This window comes from Pelecanus crispus, chromosome 8, assembly GCF_030463565.1.
Source record: "Pelecanus crispus isolate bPelCri1 chromosome 8, bPelCri1.pri, whole genome shotgun sequence".
NCBI classification, from domain to species: Eukaryota; Metazoa; Chordata; class Aves; order Pelecaniformes; family Pelecanidae; genus Pelecanus; species Pelecanus crispus.
In genome coordinates this window covers 45,556,107-45,579,422 of record NC_134650.1, presented here as the reverse complement: position 1 = coordinate 45,579,422, position 23,316 = coordinate 45,556,107, and the positions used below count along the sequence as shown (strand labels likewise).

General features: G+C 45.4%; 1 protein-coding gene across 1 annotated transcript; it reads right to left on the bottom strand.

The window, feature by feature from the left end:
- Positions 1-7,373: 7,373 nt before the first annotated feature.
- MTHFSD (methenyltetrahydrofolate synthetase domain containing) lies at positions 7,374-23,113 on the bottom strand. Its single transcript, XM_075715638.1, has 8 exons — positions 23,086-23,113; positions 22,732-22,835; positions 20,307-20,420; positions 19,593-19,706; positions 17,412-17,502; positions 16,429-16,541; positions 16,089-16,214; positions 7,374-7,889 (listed from the first exon to the last, which is right to left on the bottom strand). Exons 1-8 carry the CDS (start codon positions 23,111-23,113, stop codon positions 7,374-7,376), a joined length of 1,206 nt encoding a protein of 401 aa, XP_075571753.1.
- Between the last annotated feature and the right edge of the window lie 203 nt (positions 23,114-23,316).

Sequence of the window (23,316 nt, the reverse complement as noted above, 5' to 3'; positions counted from 1 at the left end):
AGCAGCAGCTCTGCAATCGTGAGCCAATGTTATTCATAGAAACAATTATCAGATTGGCTCAACAAGCGAGGCAAGGCATGCAGCTCGGTTGTTTTTTTTAACTAACTTTCACTGCCAGTATTCATCTGGCCCAGTATGAAACTAAAATCAGAGTATTATTAAGGAAAGACAACAGAAGGACTCAAGCTTATTGTTATTGAGCTTCTGCATTGGAGATCGGTCTATTTGCACAGGCTTATAAAAAGCTCTTTGAGACCAATTCCCGTTATCGCAGGTTGCTCTGATCCATCAAACTTCTGATAAATGTTTTAAACCCAATCTTAAAATGCACTGACCATCTGTCAGGGAGATGCAGATCCTTCAGAAAAATTCACTGAGGTGGATCGCTGTGTGGTTAATGTAAATCTCCCTTTCTCGGACACTTCTCGCAGGTCCGCTGAGAGATCCCAAGAAGCCTGCAGGCCACTGGTACGAGCATCAGAGGGCAAATCATAGAATCGTTTAGGTTGGAAAACACCTTTAAGATCAAATGACAATCCTAGGGATCAAACCATCTCTGATTATTATGGAAAGAGATGCAGGGACACTGGCAGTGCCGCTTTACTTCAGTAGTTCTTACGCTGGTGTAAACATATGAGCGTGAGCATAGGCATTTCTTTCTTTAAAGCAGCAGGAATTGAAAGACCCAGAATGGTACAGAAAGTGCAGTTCTGCGGCTTAGCTCAGCTTCAGGCTAATTACTGAAAAAATAAGCAAACACACCTGGGAAAGCAAGATGACAGGGCCTGGAAAGTTTTGCAGGGACTTACAGCACCACGAGTTCCCTTGGAGCAGAACTCGCTACAGCAATTGTGTTCCTCTGCGGCGGTACAGAAAAGCCGCTGCAGCCCAGCTACCCGAGTAATCGCCTCCTTCAGAGAGGTGGAAACGCCACGCTTTGGAGCCTGAGCAGTGCAGGTGCCTGGAAACACTCTGAAAACACGATATCCCTCTGGAAAAAAGTAAGTATTACTCTTGTCTGAACAATTATTCACTCAAAAACACCAAGGAGTGGCAGCAATGGCTCCACTCATGCCTCGAAATGTAGAAGCTTTTGCAGCATTTCATGAATGTTTCCCTTCTTTCCCTGACCTTTTTTTTTTTTTTTTTTTTTTATATTTTCTTTCTCATCTAACAGCCCTGTATGTTTGCCTTATTCCTTAAAGAAAGAAAATCAACCTGTTTTAGCTCCGTGTTCCTGCATGGGATGGGTGAACTGTAACACGCTTACGTGACCTGCTAGACCTCTGGAGGAGGCAGGTTTTGGGAAAAGTATCTCAGTTTCTCTCTCATGTCCTGTCTTACAGGGCAAGAAGAGCTGTGGCTTGTCCCTGGACTGGGGTGCCTCATCGGGAAGGCTCTCCCGGCACAGGAGGACCCGCAGGATGGTACGCTTCCCAGCCACGGCAGGGCTGGCCAGGGGCTCTGGCCAGTGCCTGGAGGCCGAGCGACCACGCCGCCGCAGCTCTCCGTTGGGAAGCAACAAGCTGCCCGTCCGGGACATCAGGTACCCGTCACATAGAAAAGTCTGAAGGCTACCACGCCATGGGGGTTTTTGGAGAGCTTTTGATGAGTTTCTAGTCTGTTCTCTCCAGTTGTTTTCCGAAGCGGTAGGAATTACCAGTTGGATCTCGTCTATCAGGAGCCATCTCAGTCGTCTTCATTTTCCCATCTGTAAAACGTGGATGTTACTGGGGCCACTGTAAAGATTGACTAGATAGGTCCGTATCCTGAACTCATTTCTCCCAGTGACTTCAGTGGGATGCCCAGCCCAGAACAATGGCAGGATACACGACCCTAAACATTTCTGCAGTGCTTTGAAAGATGAAAAGCAGTGACTTTTATACCCATGTCAGTGTAGGGGCAGGGAAACGTTTCATGATGTTTATAGCAGACATCACGGACATTACACATGAAAACATGGGAAATGGTGCGCTTTTCTTGGAGGGAGATAATCTTTAATAGATGGTAATGAGGAAATAAAAGCATTCGTACACAACAGCCTACCTCACGGAGGGGCATGTTTGCCCGAGTACCATGGCCACAGCCACAGATGTTTCCTCCAGAGCCAGAACGGCTGCATGGGGCTGTTCCTTCGGAGGAACCGGAATAGAAGAAATCCCAGCACACGCTTTTCCTCTCCCTCCTCACCCCTAGCTGCAGTTGTGGAGAAAAACAGAGCCCCAGCGCTAGATTTTTCAATGGAAACACTCCCCTAAAACCCATTTGTTTCTCCCTTTGGAGCAGTAGAAGATGATGAAATAATAAAAAAGGAAGACATGACTTCATGACTTGAAGACAGTATTTAACCATCACTTTTCTGAGATATTTTATTGGTCTCCAAAGATAATGGGCTAAAGCCTCTGTCCTTAAAGGCTGCTTTCTGGGAGGGGACCAGGGACCGATGTGCATGGAGATGCTGGAGGGCTCAATGAGGACCTGGCTGTGGGACCCAGGATAGGGCTTTACTCTCTTCCCCTCCTGATGGTGAGATTTTTTTTTTTTTTTTCCTTTTTCTCTCCATGGAAACAAACGATCTCTGACTCTTGTCACTCAGAGAAGGCTACACAGCAACATGGCTTGTTTACTCACTGTTGTCTTCGGTGGATTGAAGCTGTGTGGCCTTGTCCTTGTTCCAGGAAATGCATGGACATAGCTGTCTGAAGGAAAACCCTAATGATTGTATAGTTTTCAGCACTAAGTGGCAGTCAGCCACCTCGCTTTTATTGTTAGCGGATTACAATGTTGCCTCGCTGCTCTGTGCCACACACCACGCTGCGACTAGTATCATTCAACAAAAGAAAATCCCCCTCCGAAGTGACCATGTTCTCGAGCCTAATGGATCTGGTAGAGGCTCCATTCATCTGATACCGTTTTCTCTTCGCACCTCTCCCACAAGCGAGGATAGGAAGAGGGGCAGAATCGCTCTGGGAAGCTCAGGGCCATGATGTAACACCTAGGGTGGTCGCTGCTGGATCCCACGCCCTCCCAGCTGCCACGAGAGTGGAGCTGGGTTTGCTGACACCGACCAGCCTCCGGAGCTGTTCAGCATCTTTCCCCCTTGAACCCTTAAAAAGAGGGGCGTGCAATAACAACATCCTAACTTGTTTGTGCCATGAAAGGAGCTGGAAAGAATGCACTGAACCACATGACAAGCGAGGACATCAGGCTGCGCAGAGAATAGAAAGACCTCATTTTTAATTACTTCTGAACAAAGTTGGCTCAGTAAAGTATTTCCCATTGTACTGCTGAACTTTTCTTCTCATCACACAGCAGTGAAACGCAGGCTCCTCCACTGCTGCAAGTGAACTAAAATCAAGGCTGTGTTAGGGATCACTTCATTTCCTATTAAAAGCAGACTACCCATCTATCACCAGCGTTTGACTTTTCTCCAGCATCCCTGCACCTCTTTGTCACTGGGGATGTTTTTAACATGAGTCTTAAGAAGCAAGGATGTCCCACTGTCCTTAGAGGAAGAGGCGGGGGGGGGGGTAAAGTGCTTAAAGATACCTTCTCGCCATTGCTCCAGGCATGGGCGGTCACAGAAAGGCCATTACAGAGACCTGGCTTGAAGCACTGAGGCCTCTGAAGCCCTAGACCGGTGCTTCAGTCACAGCAGTAAAGGGGCTGTAAGGGTCGGTATCCACCCGAGATGAGGCACAGCGACGCAGACGTAGCCTGGTTCAACCTACATGCTAACAGCAGGGCCACAACTGCAACAGGTACAAGATTAAGAATTACTGCTCGAGTAAAGGTTCTCACCTTTAAAGTCTGCTAATTCAGACAGTAAATTCTTCAGGGTGTGGACTTTATGGTTTGATTGTCAGTAAAATGTCTTGCATAGTCTTGGTCCGGGTCAAAGTAAAACACAAGCAGGCTTCAGTTCCCCAAGTTTCATTATGAGATCAGAGTCCAAGGATTCCCTAAAACGTATTGCATTTCAGAGCTTTGTGGATTTAGAGAAAAGTCAGAAGTGACTCGTGTAACCGATGTCTTCCTGAGCGTGCAGAGAGCCTGAAACAATAGATCTAAGAGATGCAGGCTGCCCCATTCACTTTTTCTTCAAAATCTGCTGTTTCCTCAAGTAGGAACTTGGTCAGCCCACAAGAAAAAAATCCACATCATACAGCTAAAGACACCAGAAAGCCACGTAGGCGTGTGCCTTGGGCAGTCTTGCATTATGTAAATAAATAGCAGTTTAGCAACTTGCATTGAAATGTCTTTTAGCTGAAGACGAGCAACTTCCCAAGCAGCAGAAAGGGTCCCATCCTCATCACTGCTTCCCTCACCATCCAAGACAGAAATTGCATCGACTTCAGAGCGCACAGGCTCAAACTCCTGCTGCGCTGGTACGTGACACATTTCAGAACGTTATCAGCTATACCCTCCTCCTCACAGGTAAGCTTCTAGAACAGCTTTGCTGCAAGTCATGCTGCTTTTTTGCAGCATGTAAGTACTCAAGCTCTTGTTTTTCCTGTGGGAATCCTATAGCAACCCAAAGCTGATTTCTGAGGACTCCTGTTTTGCCTCCGTGTAACGCCGTACTACTGAACCTCTGCAGAAGCCTGAACCCTGGTGAGCCTTCTGCAGCTTCAGGCTCTATTTATTCAACAGCTGCCTGTACTAATTCCTTCCCTGCAGGTTGTTGCTCTTGAAGCAGAGATGACAGAAATGAACTTGTACCTGCACTTCAGTTGCTGCCGATTCGCTGGCGAAGATGGGCTTGCAACAGGCTGCCAAACTCTGACCTAGAGCAGCTGCTACCTTGAACTAAAAAACACACTTTAATGACTTTAAGATGGCAAGGCCCAAAAGACCTTGCCGTGTATTAACAACCTGGATCAAAAATGACTGCGTTAAGTTGGAAAAACAATTATCATAGCATCAACATCATTATTTCAGTCCATTCAAAACACTAATGAATGGTCCATTAGCTTAAGCTTATAGTAATTATTTTTCTTGTCTGAGCCTAACTACAGTTACATACCTCTGCCTAGTTATTATCTTCTCCGTAGCATGGTTTGGACTGCTAATTGCCTATTGGAAAAGTAACAAGGTACTAGGTAGTACTGTGAAACGCGGCCTCACAATACAAGACAGAAAAAAGTGCCAGGCTGGCAGAGAACCGCAGGGATCTGCCCACTCAGATACAGCCCTAGCACAGCTCACCCTGCGGGTTACACGCACAACCACAACTGCAAAGAGAAAACCATCTAGACATGTTTGGCCAAACAGAACTGGCCACCGACTGCACACAGTGCTGAGAGCAAAGCGAGCAAACAGAACATGTTTATGTATCCCATAACATGTAAACAGATCTGCACTGAAATTTCAGATCTTAAGAAAAGAAATAAGGTAGAGGATTTGGCAAATTTGACCAGAGAAGGCTGGTTTAATCTGTAATGCAACAGGGGAAGTTTGAAATGCTGGAAGTTTTCATTGGCAGAATAACTGCTTTTTAACTGCTAAGGTCAGCCGGGCATCTTCACCAAAGCAAGCCGTATTGTAGGAGTCAAAAAGAACATCAAATCATCATGTTACTTAATTTGCCATCATTTGGAAGGGGAAGGCAGTGATGTATAATTATTTTTTTGCTTTTATTTCCTCTGCTTTCTAAGCTCATGATGTAATGAGTATGTTTAAGTAGTAACATAACCCCTGACTCTTAGCCTTGAAGTGCACAACTAGTGAAACAAGATGCAGAGGACTCTGCTGTGCTTATGTTTTAATGCAGACTAAGTGATACTGAAAATAATTTCGAGCTGGAGAAGAAGAGAGCATTTTAGAGCACAGCACTACTTTTTCTTTCAGAAGCCTTTCCTTTGTTGACCTTACGAGAAGCTGAAGCAATGCTTTCCTTGAGCCCCTCTGCACAGAGTACATGATAACGATGAGAACTTTTTATTTAACACTGTACGAAATGTCTGACCCTTGAGGTATAATAACGTGCTTAAAATACACTTAACAGTACCCTCTGGCTAAAAAAAAGTTTCCAACTCACACTTAAAAAAAATAGCCATTTAGATGCTTACTTTGACTATGTGCCCAGCATCAATGGCAAAAGTGCTTCTGTTTAGAAAGGATGGTTCAGCCAAAATTCAACTTGTTTTTCAGGAATAGGAAACCGGAGGGGAAAAAAAAAAAGTAATAAAAGCCATACCACATAAATTATCATTCTCCTTTACGCCGTAAGTGAATGTTCATGTATGTGCAAATCTTGCTGTTCAAGCTAGTACTTGATAGCACTTTCAGAATGAAACGTTGCCAGTGCTGCTGTCTAACCCTCACCACTGTCTGATGTTGTGGGTGCAGGAAGACCACACCACACTGGTGGTGGCAAAGGCACAGCAGGAACAGGCTTTGTCACCATCTCCAGTAACTTTTCAGACAAGTCCGTACCAGACTAGGCACCCACAGGTTTTGACCCTGGTCCGTCTGCTTTTCATTTCCACTACAACGATTAATACTAATGTAATTTCACGGAGGCAATGGAATCACACCAAATTATAAGAGACAAGATAATAAGGAAAAGCATCTCTTTTGTAATTATCTGCATCCATGAAAAAGGCAGCTGAAGTGTTTTGGGGAAAAGCAAAGGAGAAAACTGGTCCTCACTTTCCTCTGCCAGACTGCAATAAGAAATACAAGGTTTACAAAGGGCTCAATTAACAACAAAAAGCTGAGAAAGGGGGCTACCATCTCTTCCACCTGATGTTAATAGCTATTGCTAGAACTCAGTGGCTGAGCCAGTGTTTCCACAGCTGTTCTTCAAGAGCACAAAAAGGAAAATCTCTCCCCCCAGCCATTTTTATGAAAAATACGCTGAAAACTCCCAACAGGCGAAGCCCATTTTTTAGTAAACAGAATCGTAACCCTTAAGACAGATTTTCTGCAGCTGGCTTTTAAGCTCATGAGTACAAATTTGCAGGTACAACCTTTAGATGACAGAACATAACCACCTCGCTACACGTGGCTGCACACAGCTACCAAGGGGCAGGTTTTTGACCCAGGCCTAACAAATGCAGACACTGAACAGCAAATCAACCCCCAGCCAACGAAAAACAAATACGCAGAGCGTGGGCACTTTGTGGATAACCGTTTAGAGAAATGGCCCCTGTCATCTGTCTCGACAAATACACTTTGCATGTACAACTGCAGGAATGAGGCAGGCAAGTCAGCTGTGAGATGTATGCCTCATTTGTTTGGAAAGCTGGCTTTGCACTTTGTTGTTTAGCCTGCAGAAATCAGAGGATATACTAATATCCTTGAAAACTTAGGTTGGCTTCTCACAAAACAATGAAAACACGCCTATTTTTTTTTTCTTCTATTCATATTCATTTCTGACTATTGATTTCTACTTGCCCTTTGTTTCTCTGATTCTTGGCCAGCTCAACTTGCAAAGTATTACCCCCGAGGCTCAAGCCTCTCAAAGAGGATACAGTACTCTCTGCGGTTGCTTTATCCTTGTAATCGAGAAAAGCCCTGCGCTGCGCTCCTTGCCAATTCAGTCGTAAAGGAGTTGCACGGAATTCCCTTAAAGCACATTTCAGTTCGCTCACTCTTACACTGGGAGGTATGTTCCCCACATACACAGTAGTAATCATGCCAGATCCCTCTAATCTGGGACTTAAAGAATCACTTTCAACATAATGCCGTCCTATTTGAGCCGAGCCCATTGCAGCCTGCGGTCTTGTATTTTCAGCCATCGCCTTCTCATTTAACGCTGCTGGTGCGCTGGCATTTGCCAAGTCTGAATGTTCATCTTGGAGGGTAACATCCTTGCCAGTCTGCTTCTCTCTGTATCGAAGGCTCTTTAGGATGGGGATTTTTTCCAGCATCTCATAGCTGACCTAAAAAGGAGTAAGACAGATACAATTATGAGATTTCTCTCCTTCCAGAAAAAGGAGAAGACCATCAGGACCCATTTGTGCCATAAAAAGAGAGGAACCTTATTATACTGCTACCATTCAGAGTGCCAGAGCATTCAAAATGTTACTAATTGCTGGCCCGATTCTGACGTTGCTCCCTAAATACACACTACAGGACAAAAATAAACATTAGTTACTCTTTAAGCAAGCAGCACAATGTAGATCCAGCAGGAAAACCAAAACCAAACTCAGAACTATTCGATTTTGACATCTATTTATCAGGGTGCTTTCAGATTCGCATTCTCATTGTTATCCCTTAATATTTGCTTTGACCCAGGGCCTGTGCTCCTGCTCTGGCAGAATCTTACATGCCTACAATTCATCAGACACTTTCATTCTGCAGACCTCCTTGCGCTCTTTTCCCCCAAAACAGGATATCCCGTAGGCTGGGTCATACAATGGGGAGGGCCGATGGTGTTAAGTTTGCAGCCGGGGAGCGTGCCTTGTAGCGGGGCTCCTACGAGTGTGGGCCCAGCTGGAGGCACGTTCTCTGGCTGTGGCACATCACCACAACCTTCCTCTTGTCATCTGACCTCACACACCACCCGCAGCTACTCATCAGATCCCACACCAGTCCGCTGGGTTGGATCAGCGAACGGAAGAGCGCCCGGACACTATACTTCAAAACTGTGAACCCTGTAGCCCTCTGTCCATCCCCAGTTCATAAGCAGCTTTTCTGGAAGGGCTCTTCCTCTCAACAGCTGAACCCTATCCATCTCAGGCATGAGATGCCCCAGGCTGCACTCAGTGACTGGCAGGAAACACAGTGGTTCCCTAGCTAATGTGGTCTAGCTCTTGGCTTGCAGACTGCAGTTGGAAGGAGGAATAATTCGTACTTGGCTGCTGGACAAGCAGAACATCCATCAACACAAGATCCAATTCTTAAATTTAGGGAGCAAAACAGAGCCTAGGGAAGCGATGCCTGAGCTAGCAGAGACCCAAGCTAGTAGCCCACACAGCGTGAGCAAGCCACTCTAGCAGGGTACTGCACCCAAGCTTACGAGCCGCTACTTCTCAGCGGGCTGTACTGGACTGGCACCAGCATATATCCTGGCTAGAACATGCCTGCAGATCTCCCACCTCAGATCTCTCTCATCTCAGAGCCCCTGAATTCCTGGTTCTACAATTATAGTCAGAGTGAGTTTGGATCTGGCTGCACCACATAAAGTCTAAAATTTACAGATCTCTAGGGAGAGCAGCCCAGCTCTGAAGTGACTTGAGTAAAATCAAAGACAGGGTGCAGGCAACATTTGGTTTAGGTAGCAGGAAAGACAGTCAACAGAAGTGTCTTAAATGTTCCCAGGGCTCCTCTTCTGAGGAGCAAAGAAGCAAGTTTGATTTCAGGCAAAACTAAATAAAAATATAATTTACAGAAAGCCTGTCCTAGCTCTATCTTGTTAGTACAACAAACGGCGGAACAGGACTAACCAGTATGGGCAGAGGCCACCTCCATTCTGCCACACGGCAGACCCAGAGTCAAGGTGTTATGGGATCAGGCCCTTTAAACAAGCAAACTTTGTGACCGAGAACAATTTCTGAACAAATCTGGCCCAATCTGGCAGCCGGTACAGAGAGGCAAGGACTTCCTCTGGGGCTCTGGGAGCCTCCGCACTCTGAAAGGTACATGCCATTTTCAGATTTTGAAGAGTTATTGCTCTGTGGATTCTTGGACTGATTTGTTTTTCTCAGCCAAGAATTTAGACTGTTGTGTTTGACAGCAAACTCCCCTTTCCCTGGGCGATAACAACATCAAACCAATGGCTGAAGCCATCTTACTTTGTTTTTACTGGCCAACAATTAGGAACATTTGTTGTCCTCTGTCAAATTTCTATGTGAAATGTAAGCTCTATGCTAATTAAACCAAACAGGAAAAACATTTTTCTATTCTCATGCAACTAATCACTCCTGAGCCCAAAGCACAACCTCAACCTATTACCAAGTGTACATACAGTTTCTTTCACCCTGAAATTAATCTCAGCTCCCAAGGCATGGACTGGATGTTTAGTTAGAGAGATCAAAGCTACCAAGGGCAAAGCCTCACCACTTCGCAGTTTAAGGGAATCAAAGAGACAGGCACCGAGAGGATGATCTCGAACTCCCAGTCTTTCAAGGACAAATTGAGGAGAGGAGTTAGATAATCCAAGGGCCAGCATACTCTCCAAGAGACTTCAACTGGCCAGGCTTCACCGTGGCCTCTCCTCTCACTAGAGTGACCAGTAGTTTTTGGCAGCTGACTGGAGCTCTTTGAGCTATCGGTTCAGGCTCCCTGCAAACTCGGGAACATGAAATTACAACAGCATGTATGTCTTCATGAGGGCTACAAACTAGTTTTCTATAAAAGCTGAAGCTCTGCTCATCAAACACCACCCCACAAGGCAAACCTATCATTACCTTAAATTCCGCCCTCTGTAGAGGTAACAGTACCAAAGCAACAACGGCAGTTGATTTGACACTCGGATTTGTTTGTAATAGAAAACATTCTGTAAAAAACCTACATTAGACAAGTTCTGACACTGTCAACTGACGTCCTTCTGCCATGAAACAGAGACAGGGGATTTACCTTAAAGGCTGTTTTCCCTGGGTTCTAGGAGAATCTTTCAGCTGAGCCAAAGCTTTCAAATCCTTCCCTATTTTTCCCCACTTTTATGTCAAGGAAAGGCAGAAACTCAGTTTGGGATTTCAGAGTTTCAATTCAACAAACCAATTCTCTACCTTTTTTGGGGCGCCCGGGGTGAGAGCCAAAAGGGCAAAGGGGGCAGTGGGTGGCAGAGGAGAGGAAAAAGCTTGCTCTGCTCTGTTGCAAAACAGCAAACAAAAGAACTCTGTGGTAGTACAATGTGTTGCTAATTACGATCATGCAAAAAGTTTCTTTTGTCTTGTGAGCTGTGGAGGATTGCAATGATTTATTTCCATGTGGAGAGAGGCCAAAGATATTCCTCCTCTCTTTCAAACAAGCTGCACGTTTCTTGGTCCTGTGCCGGCTGGTCACTCCTCCCTAGCCTTGCCTACTGCTTTAGGCTAAGCCGGGATGCAGGGGACTTGGGTTCCACCCCAAGTCTGCTTGATCCAGTTACGCAGACCTGGGCAAACCCAGCGGCGGAAGCTTCTTCCCTTGCTCCCCCCATCCCTACAAAGTCAAGGCCAAACCGTTTATTGATGTTTGTAAACTTTGTATTGAGTGTTGGGATTTAGCTAAATGATTGGCTTTGGCAGTGAAGCCAGCTGAAGAAGTTTCCTATTATCCCCTGACCACCACCAATTCCCAGGCCAGTTCCATACTTCAGCCCTCTGGGGCTGGCCAATAGAAGTGCTTGTGGGTCTGTGCTATAAACTCAGTAAACGAAGTGATTCAGGTTAAAAATAACTCCACCAAAGGCAATTAATCATTTAACAATCCTGCCTACTCCCTGCCATAGCTGGGAGAGCCTTGGGGAAAGAGGACAGCAGGGTAGATGAATTCTTCTGGCACACAATTACCGGGCTATGGGAAAGGAGCTGAGAAGGGAAATGTGGCCCCTTTCTGATAGAAACCTGAAGAAAACAGTCTTGGATACTGACTGCCAATACAAATGTCCCAACACTTAACCCTGAGCATCCACTCTTACAACACCTGGTTTGGGCCCAAAACAACGTAGTGGCAGATGGACTTCTGCAACGTCTCTGCTGGAACATCGGGGCTCTCTTCAACCTCTGTTATTCCAGAACAGTGAATGTAGCCACTTTCAATATTTTGCTGGGGAAAATGAAAGATATGTTTGTTCTCTGACAGAATGAGTAATGCTGACCCCTGATACAGCACAGGCCAAGCCAAACACCACTTCCATTTCCCTGGCAGCAGAGGCGGCGCAGTTCTGATGCATGGCAGATGAGGGAAGGACAGCTATAGATTGGAGAGCGTGCTAGGTCTGCTATTTAATTCTGCTTCATATAGCTACCCATCTGCACACACCAACTGATACAGGAACACACAGCTCAAGACGGAGCCAAGATGCTGCTGCCCTGCTGTGGAAGGCTGTGAACAGGATCAAACAATCTTTAGCACAGCAGATCCACCAGCCCTTCCAAGTACTGAGGCTGGTAGGCAGAAGGTGTTTGAAAGATTCATCTTGGCCCACTCCAGACTCCTCATAAAGGCCTCCAGGACAGAGCCCACTTCTCGCGTTGTCTCCTTCATCAGTTGCTTGCTTCAAGGAGCACTGAGCTCGCAGGGGCTTAAAGCAGAAAGCCAAGACAGCTAGGACGGGCCAGCACAGTCGAACATTTTATCATTCATTTGCACAAAATGTCCAAATATGTGCACGCGATCCGAGGGCATATTTCTGGGAGCTGGCAGCCCATGAAGTCTGCTAGCGTCCCTCAGGAGAAACTTATGCAACCCACATTTGGAATCCATCAGCAACCACTGATTCCAGGGACTCTGCAGCAAGGGTCAGATTTGGAAAGGTGTTGAGACGTTTAACCATGCGTGGAAGCGTGCCCGGCTCACGGTATCCCTCCAAAAAACAAAATAAAACAAACCTTGGCTAAACTGACAGCAATTTTCTTCTGATGGCAACACTGTGTCTCTGCTGAAGGTTTTCCCCGCTTCACTGTGTGAGTTTTTTGAGCTTTAAAACAACCTCATTTTACTTTCCAAATATTCTATCACAGACACGAATCAAAAGCTGTTTGCTGTCAGATAGTTTCCATCTCTGCCACTGCATACTAAACTGTCTCAACATCAGACCCAGGGATTCCCTCCAGTTCATTTCATTTTGGGAGAAATCTTCTCTGACTTCTGTAAAATTCTCAACAAAAGAATGATTAAAGAAACAGAAGGAAATGCTTGCTAGAATCTAGTGATTTTTCCCACCAACTACTCTCATTTCCCTCTACATGACCCCAAATATTTTAATTGGTCCGTATAGTTTCAATTTAAAATAAGCACAGCACAAATAACTTTGTAATTGTGACAAATATAATAGCCAGTGTCACAGATAAAGATCACAGCTACCCATACAAAATACTAAATGAGAAAGTAAGTCGTTTCATGAATTTAGAGTTCCCAGAAACAATGGGTTAGATTTTCAAGACAGACGAAGCCAAATAATTCTCCACTGGCATCCAAATAAAGTTTTCCAGAGTGCTCAGCTCTTAGCAGCTCTTGCTGTCCTCCAAGAGCACATACTGACTTCTCAAAACCCTGAACTCGGGTGCAGAAAACTTACCCGTACACACACTCCAGTACCACCTTTGGACTCAGAAGTGTTTCTAAGGTGCCTAGCACTGATACTGACAATGCTTCTTTGGTATTAATAATACTGTAGCTCTTACACTTCCTTGGAAGTGTTTATATCAGCATTTCTGTGACAAAAATCACAGCAAGTAATTCATATCTTCCTGTTTGGAAAAACATACTACCTCGACAGCAAGAAATAGCTCAGCTGGAAGTTCTGCACTGAGAAGAACCGAAAGGAGACAACTGAGGGCAAGTCATGCCAATTACCCCAAGAAGTGAACCACTAACTCACAGAGGAGCACCTATTTACCCCATCCCCATATCTGACACACTACTTCCTTCCTACATGGCACACAACAAAAGCACTCCAGGAAAATGCAGTACCCCTTTGAGCACAGAAATGTAGCCTGACGACAATGTATTTTGTTTGCTGCAAAGTACCTTCTTACCTCTTTCCAGCTGAAAACAGAGTGTATGTATTAATGGCTGTTTATCCTAACAGCTTCAGGAAAGCACATCCTTTACAACAATGCTTAGCTGTAATCCCATGTTTGCAAACACCTTTAATTTAAGCTCTTAAATCATTGTCTTGGCTTGAGCCAGCCATGTTCCTGAAGGATAAACTTTTCTGCAATGTATTTTACACATCACACATCTTAACAATAAAGTTAAGCTACCTTCTGTTGCCAAAACACCGTATTTAGAAGCGGGTTATTTATTTACTCACTACCTCCTGGTTCATTTAGTTTTGCCCCTAGGAACAAGAATGCACCAGTAAAGCCAGGATTTGAAGGAGAAAAGGATGTAGAGAAAAGGATGTAGGAACAGCCAGGAAAAGTCAAAGGACAAACACTTAAATAGCCTGTATCAAATCCTGCATTTTTAACACCCTGTCGATTAGGTAGACCTCCCACCTCCAAGACCCTCTGTGCAAGAGTCGATCATACACTTACCACCACAAACCAAACATATTACGAGTGGTTCAGCTCCCTGTGAAAGAAAACTGTGAACTTCTTTCTTCTTCTTATAGACACAACACTTTGTTCTTGTCCCAGAACAACAGAAAGGTAATGATTAGCCCTCCTCTGGCCAGTATTCTCCAATATTCTTATCTAATCAACATACGTTCTGAAGAACAGCCAAAAGCAGTTTTAGGTGTTAAATCTATATTCAAATATTCAAAGGCTTAATTGTGTAATGTGCTCCATTCTCAGTGAAAGCTGTAGAAAATTCAACAAGAGTTGTATTTTTCAGACACCACCACTAATGTAGAAATTAGTATAGAAAAAAAATTTCACTGTCTCATGCAAACTGGCTAAAGTCAGTGCAGCGCAAGCTTTAGATTTGACTCTACTAAGCATCTCCTCAGGCTTTAGACACAAGCACAAAGGAACTGTGGCAAATACTTCATTAGTTTATGAGATGTATAGTATAACACTCATCTTGACTTTTTTCTCTAAAAAGCAAAGAAATGCAAAGGTAACATTGAATTGGATACATCGCTTGGGACTGACTGACTTTTCATGAGCAGTAAAAGTTTCACAAAAAATTTGGTGGCCCCTGCAAGAGACTGTGTTCCCCAGACCTTTGAAAAATGTTGCTGCTGAAGGGAATCAGACAGAATAAAAAAAAAAAAAAAGAAAAAAATGTTAGCAAGACCACTTACTGAGATTGAAGTCTGACACCAAGACAGACTGTGATCGAAAGTATGTTGGCAAGATGGATGGAGCACAAGGAGTAGGCCTTCAAAACAATTACATTCAATAATATCCTAAAAAAATTATGATTCAAAAATAATTCAATGGAAAAAATGCACTAGTACAGACAGAGCTTTTATTTATTTATTTATAACCTCAAATCCTCAACCACGGGCAGGGTAAAATACTCTCCCACCATAGGAATAAAAATAGTAGGGGCTAGAATTGTTTGTTGTAGCTACATTACCTTAACAAATTTAACTCTTTTTGCTGGTTGGCAAGCACTTAACAAACAACTCTTGATTTCCCTAGAAGTATTCACTAGTAATTCCTCAGTGGTTTCTGCAAGCCATGGGTATACTATTCCTCATTTCAGTGTTCCTGCTGTTACTCAATCATGCGTGATTGCGTCTCCTCCCTAACTGGATGATTTTAGGAATGAAAATCTAATGACAAAGAAAAAGTTTTCCCAGCATGAACTTCCAGTAAAACAATTCACTAAATGCTTTTCTGAAACCATTTGTGAAGCTGCTAAAGTTTCTGACAATCCAGGCGGGGGCGGGGGGGCAAACCCATAAAACAGTATTTATCAATAAATAATGATTCATGATTTAAAGCAGTATAAAGTCACTATTCCTCCACTTGAAAATGAGCTCCAGCCACAAATTCAGTTATCCTTTGCAAGTTAATCCCATACATCCACTACGTAAACAGCAACGTACCAGCCACTAGGTCACGCTTTCCTTTCACGACCAGAGCAGCACATATTCCACCCATTCACACAGCCTAATGCCATAAAGCTCTCTCTGTGGTACTGGCTCCAGAAAACAAACAGAGCCAATTTCAATGAGCACTGAGGAATAAAACACATAAGGTGCAGAAGCCCCTCAGCTTACACAGACTATTATACCACAAACGACTACAAGAAACGATGTCTATCTTCAAAATCCACTAACATGTTTCCAGTGCCTCTCACCCTACAATCCATTTGAGCCAGCAACCTCAGCTTCAATAATATATTTCTCCTCCTCACCATTACCACTTAAAAAACGCTGAACACATACGCTGTTCTTTTGCTTCATCTGACAAACACATTTGCTCCTTTTCCAAGTATTTCTAATACAACAAATGTGTTTATATGTAAAAATGGGGGACTTACAACAGAATAGCAGTACCAGTAAGCCACTGTTAGCAGAGGTAACTTGCCTTATGCCATATTATTCCCTGAGGTTTCGGTCGTTTGCAATTAGTCTTGATAGTTCTTGTTGGAGTGAGTATATAATCCACAGTTAAATCATGATCACCAAGAAGCTCTTCTGCTATGTCAACCACCTACAAGGAACAAGAGATTTGGTAAATAATTAAAAAGAAATTTACTAAAATTGCGCATCATTCCTGATGTCTTGCAACACTGAAAAATCTGGCAATGACAGTGGAAACAAAGGCAAGATGCTACACCAACATCATTCCAAGTCTCTTCTTCAGACATACTATTCAGTATCACGCAGTCCTGATTTGTCACTTGAGAGTGGACATTTTAACTTACCTGGCAGTCATGCACAATAGTAATTACAGGTGTATCCGCCTGCACTGCACCCATTGATACCATCATCGCATATTCCATGTCTGCATAACCTTCCCCTTTTCCAATTCTCCAGCCTAAAACACACAAAAGCAAACAGTGACAGTAAACACAGGAACAGCAGAGTGGAAAGGCTGGTAACTGTCAAAAGCACGCAATTAAACTAAGCAGTCTGCAACAGATAAACCAAGCACAGAGTTGTAACTCGGGAAAAATTCAGATCAGCATCTCTCACAGAATGCAACTTGCCTTGTAATCAGCACTGAAATTAAAATAAAATATGAGTTTCAATGAACTCCTAAAGGATCCCAGGAGCCTCCCGTTCAGAATAAACCAAATTTAGTCCAACTCAGTTAACACAGAAGCCCATTTACCCATTGTAATTAGAACCCTCTAGTCACGTCAAACATAGGTTAACCATGTGGGTAAAGAGGAGTCTGGGTCACACACAAAAAGCGTGTTATTTTTAGGCAATGGACAAAGTCAGTGGAAAAATAGCACCAGCAGGTCTTCGAAACACTAGAAAAACGCAAAATCTGATCCCCAAATAGGTACTGAATCAGCAGCTGTAACACAGGTCCTTTCACACACCCTGTGAGAGCAGAGCAGACCCTCTGAACAGGGAGCCCTCCGATTCTTTTAAAAAAAAAAGAAAAAAAAAATTGCTTGCCTGAATAGTTCTACTGAAGGCCAAAACACTGGCCTGCATGCCCTAAACCACACTGCTGTCTGCCCACTAAGTCCTGGCAGCATTGTTGTAAAGCAGGCATTGACTCCTCTTGGTTGGATTGGGATCAGTGATTTGTCACACAGAAGAGACAGAACTCAAGAGCATAATTCAGTTCCAAAGATATGTTCTGGTCTGCCAAAAGGAACATGTAGTGTAGCCTATAGACATTGTGAATTGTGACTCTCCTGCTGAAAAAGCTTACAAGGCTTTATCTTACCTTCTTCAGAGACAGCCACTGATCCTACAACAACCAAGTCCACTCGTGCTTTCCCATCAAGACCTACAGGCACACTGTATTCTCTTACACCCTGCAAGAAAAACATAATTTTCAGTTCGCAGGGTGCAGTCTTCCAACCAGTGAGGCAGAAATTCAGCACATTTTGATAAATCCAAGTAACTCCCCATGTTTCAAAGTGTTTCTTCCATGTATAGCCAAACTGTACATGTCTGGAAAGTTATCCTCTAGGGAATCCTAGAATACATTCCCTACAGTGACAAGAATTTTGGCACACTTCAAGGAGAGTGAAGGGAGGTGAGCACTTTTCTAGGCAAGGTTACTTATTTAGGATCAAAACCTCATATTTCAAAACCCTTTATTGGACATCCATTTCTAAAAATGAGGGCAAACGACACTTCCTACTACTACTACCACCACCTTGAAGTCATAATGTGTAAATTCATGCCCATGAGGAATATCAGAGCACTACAAGATCTTAAATTAATTCTCACAAAGTTATTTTAGACACAGCCAGCTACGGCATGAAGATGTTAAGCTGCTTGTCTGAAGCCACACAAAACGCTTTACTGAAGCGCAACCAGGTACACAAGCTGGATCACTTTCCATTTCACACTGCACTGCCAGTTTCTCCACACCTGTATCTTTCCAAGCACCTTCCAAAGCTGCCTACGAGTTTCCTGAGACTACATTCCTCAACACTTTGCTGCATGATCATCATCCAGGATGTGCCACTGCAAAGCTAAGCTACCTTGGCCGTAACCTTCTATCTAGGAGACGAACAAACAGAAAAACACACTGTTCCTGGCAAGTGGAAAGAAAAACCTTACATAGCCCTGGCATCCTTTTTTTCTTCCCCTCTCTCCCCGCTCATTCCCACCCACCCCTCTTGAGGCTCCTCTCTAAAGAGCATAGCCTAACAAAAGTCTGTACAGAGCTGCAGAAATTAAAAATGGTGTTTACTTGGGCATCAGAGATTTAAAACTTTTAGAAAGATACCTTGCAATTCATTCACTTTTAATACATACGTACAGCGTAATGTAAATCCTCCTCGCACCAGTTCAACTTTGTGCTAAGTTAATCCTCACCATAAAAAGCCAAATATTTTCTGTGTAGAGCACAGAAACAAAAAGATCAGTAATTTGTGGCTGACTATCAGTAATAATGCTCATTATCCACTTCACAGCAGTGGGGCAAGAATTGTTTGCACAGTGCTTTGTAAATATAAACTGCTAATAGCATTTATTCATTACGACGCCTGGCTAGGGGAAAAAAACAGACACATGGTGGTAAGATCACAGATCAGATATGAGGCCTGAAGCAGGTCAAGAGAAAGGTCTCTCTCAAAAGTGCTCTTCAACCCTGAAAAGCTTAATTAGTTAATGACCTTAATAGAAGTTCCAACAAACAAAGTCGCTAACATTTACCATCCATTTACAACCCTCAGTTGTATACAGGATCACTGTGGAACTTTATTGCCTTTAGCCCGAGATAACGAATGAAATAGACCCCATATAGCTGGCCTATTCATTTTGTACAAGTTACCGTTTCCATATCAAATAAAGACGCATCTAAAATAACGCAGGTTTCTGGGCCAAATGCCTTCAGCTGTACAGTATGCTGTTTAACACCAGAGGGCAGCAACATACCACACTTCAAAAGAAAACCGGTCACACATTTTTATACCTCGGTTGATGCAAATGACAGAACTAACGTTTCTGCAGACTTAGGATTCTGAAAGAACCGATCCTTCCTACGTAGTAAAACCCAATATTTTATTGACCAGATTATGCAAAATCTGCAAACACTAACATATTCCTTACAGGGCTCACTAGCTCAAAGCTGCAGGAAAATATAGCAGTACTATTTAGTAGAAACCTAAAGATCTAAGTCACCTAGGAAAGTTGCTCTAACGTCCCAAAAAGCATTCACAAAACATGGATACCATTCTGCTAATAAAATATAGCAAAAAGACTGAATTTCCTCACGATTTAAGTACCAACAAAAAAAATATTAATGGTGGATGTGTACACAAATCCAGGAATAACATACTAGCAGAACAGTATTTCAGGTAGCGTCTCGTTTTCCAGCCGCTAACTGGACTATCATAACACAACACTCTTCTACAAGTTCATTCAGACCTCCCCCATTTTCCATTCCTACCCGAGATGTAGCACATATTCGCAGGATCTCCTTAGTTGCACCTGGGGGTGGAACAATCTTATTGAACAGCCCAGTTCTTAGACGTGGTGTTGGAACCAACAAATTCTTCCTTGCCTGTGTAACAAAGAAGTTATCACATTAAAAAGAGGTGGGTTCATTGTACACTAAAGAAATATTTTTACTGTCCCATAGGTCTCCATGTGGTATATCATCTTATTTGCTACAGAGTAGTTAGTGTTGTTGATTGTGTAGCGCTTGCAGATGAATCCCCTCCAGTACAACAAAATTCCAGACAAGATTTTATTTAAGAACTAGATGGCAAGACATACCTATTGGTCTGAAGTGCATGTCCACGAATGAGCTACACATATAAAGCTAGTGGCCATGCATAGGTCTGAGGTAAGTCTGTCACACATTCAACTTGCAATAAATGTTAAGGCAATGTGAGACAAGGCTACCTTACATGTTTCAGGGAATAAGAATACAACGACAGTGAAACAGCTATAGCTCCGCAGAAACGCATTACTTTCCCCGAACTCTACTTGCACCTTTGCCATTTGCCAAAACAGCGAAGACATCCTTACACGAGCAACCTCACGAGGCTTACTGCTCGTAAAGCTCCCACCGGAGAAATGGCAGGCGTTGACTGTGAGATGCTGCCATAGACTGCGCTCTGTCCCACTCTCCGCCTTAGGGGTGCATAGGTGCCGTTACCTGCAGCGCAGCTAGCCGAACACCTTCTAGAGGTTTGTCAGGATCCACTTTAATCTCACGTGCTCTGCTGAACACATCCAGCTCTTTAATAGAGCAGCAAGCCTGGTGAGACCCCTGCATGAAGAAAGGAATCAAGACAGAAGAGAATACGTTCACTTACTTCCAGTGTTAGAAAGCGAGCATTCTTCTGGGGAGCATCAGGATTTATTTTTACAGTATTGGCAGCTTTGAACTCCTGTAAACCCAGAAGCCTCGTCGCAGCATGGGAGGCACCCTGTTTCCGTAAGATATCAGTGCATCACCAAAGAGTTCACAGCAGAGATGGGAAAGTTACAGTCTTTCATCCTATAGAGAGGCTGATTTCCCCACATTTTACATATGAGGAACATACTGCTAATTTTGTGATGTTTTCTATGGGAAACTCTCACATACTAACAGATGCTGAGCGCTTGAGTAGTACCTTGCAGGCCTCAGAAAAAGAGGGGATCCAAGTACACTCACTTTGCCTGACTTCACCCTCATATCAAACTCAAAGCTGGAGACCAATTCCCCTTTTTAGTCAACAAATACAAATAGATTCCTTTAATACAAGCCATAATGTAAGACTCTTTTAGATGAAGACTTTCTGGACAAGGCTCTCTCTTTACAGAGATTCTGTACCAGCCGAAACCAGGACAATACTGAACTCAGAAGATTCACTTCTTAACTGAGCAAGGTGCTCAAGCTTAGCAGAGCACACACTCGCCTTGTAATTTCATCTCTGATATCTCCTTGCTTAAGGGCGTGATAAAGCCTCAGGCTTCCTCCACCCGCTTCAGCACCTATTTTCCCTCAGCGCCGAACTAAGGCAGAACGTTTCTGCCAGTCCCTTGAGCAAAAGCAGAGCCAATCTCCCAATGCTGCTCATGGGCTAAAACACCCAACACACATCCCCACAATGCTATTCTGGCCATCACTTCTTCAACATATGGCAGATACGGGGCTGCACACCTTAAGCTTGGATTAAAATAGGCAGACAATAAAGCAGTGGCCTGAGTAACTAAATACTTGAAAGTCCTCGTTTCTTTCTCCCACCCACCAAACTAGGAAGAGTTTGGTGTCCCAAACAAAGCCAGAGCAGGAAGAAGGGTTCTCCTACCACTGCCCAGCAACACTTTGCCAGCAACAACTTGGCCACCATTCGCATTTCAGCAGCTGTATGTTCCTAGGCAAAGTCCTACAAGATGGGTGAGCTCAGCTTTCCATCCCAACGGACCTGCTGAAGACCCTGGGGAGGGAAATCCAGTTCTGAACACCTCCGTTTCCCCACGCAGAAGTGTATTTATCTCAGTCACAAAGTGGGTTTGTATCTCCCGATTAAAATGCAGCACATGCCTGCCACGTCTTGTCAGGTACGGACACCTGCGTTTCTTACTCGCTGTAAATCACAGATGCGTGCTGTTCGCATCATGGGGTTTTTCAGAGCTCTGCCACCCTCTACTGTCACTCATCAACCGCACAGCCCATGGGAACCTGCGGTTCACAGCTGCCTGTGTGAGGGGCTGCAACAACAAGTAGGGAGCAGGTGGGGGGAGCCCTGCCAGCCTGGGCTCCGGGGCTTGGCAAGGCCCAAGGCTGGGGCAAGAATCAGAATCATAGAATGCTTTGGGTGGGAAAGGACCTTTAGAGATTATCCAGCCCAACCCCTGCAGCGAGCAGGGACAGCTTTAACCACATCAGGGTGCTCAGAGCCCCGTCCAACCTGGCCTGGGATGTTTCCAGGGATGGGGCCTCCACCACCTCTCTGGGCAACCCCTTCCAGTGCTTCACCACCCTCACTGTAAAAAATTTCTTCCTTATATCCAGTCTAAATCTATCCTCCTTTAGTTTAAAACCATTACTCCTTGTCCTGTCACAACAGGCCTTGCTAAAAAGATTCTCCCCACCCTTCCTGTAGGTCCCCTCTAAGTACTGAAAGGCCGCACTAAGGTCTCGCCGCAGCCTTCTCTTCTCCAGGCTGAACCACCCCAGCTCCCTCAGCCTGGCCTCGTAGGAGAGGGGCTCCAGCCCTCGGATCATTTTTGTGGCCTCCTCTGGACCTGCTCCAACAGCTCCATGTCCTTCTTGTGCTGAGGGCCCCAGAGCTGGACGCAGGGCTCCAGGTGAGGTCTCACCAGAGCAGAGCAGAGGGGCAGAATCCCCTCCCTCGACCTGCTGGCCACGCTGCTGGGGATGCAGCCCAGGCTACGGTTGGCCTTCTGGGCTGGGAGCACACATAGTTGGCTCATGTCCGGCTTTTCATCCACCAGTACCCCCAAGTCCTTCTCCGCAGGGCTGCTCCCAATCCCTTCATCCCCCAGCCTGTATTGATACCGGGGGTTGCCCCGTCCCAGGTGCAGGAAGGCAGAGGAAGGAGCGGCCCAGACCCACAAGCGGGTCGCCGTACCTTGAAGTTGGGGATGCGGTGGTGCACCGGCCGCGGGATATCGGCCAGGCCGCTGGCCTCCAGGTAGTCCCACACCTTCTCCCGGACGTCCCGCTTGGAGGCACCTGGAGGAGGGCAGAGCTGAGGGGGCGGGCGGGCGCCTCACGGGGGAGCGCTGCGACCGCCGGCCCGGCGCCTCCATCCCTTCCCTTCCCTTCCCTTCCCTTCCCTTCCCTTCCCTTCCCTTCCCTTCCCTTCCCCCCCGCTCCCGCTCCCTCCCTCAGCCCAACGGCCGCCCCCAACGGCCGCGCTCGCGCCCCCCGCCCCGCCGTGACGTTGGGCCGCTGCCCCGCCCACCCCGCGCGCGCCGCTCACCCGCCCGCAGCCGCACCCCCCCCTCCATGGCGGCGCCGCCGGCGGCGGGGAGAGGCGGGGCCAAGGCCCTAGCCCCGCCCCTCCCGCACGCGGCTACGGCGGCGCGGAGGGGCCGAAAAGGCTCCAAGGCGAAGCGGGGGGCGGGGGAAGGGTCGCCCGTGGCCCGCCGTCGCCTGGGCGAGGAGAGCCCCCGGGGGTGGGGGAAGCCCGTGCTGCCGCCGGCCCCCTCCT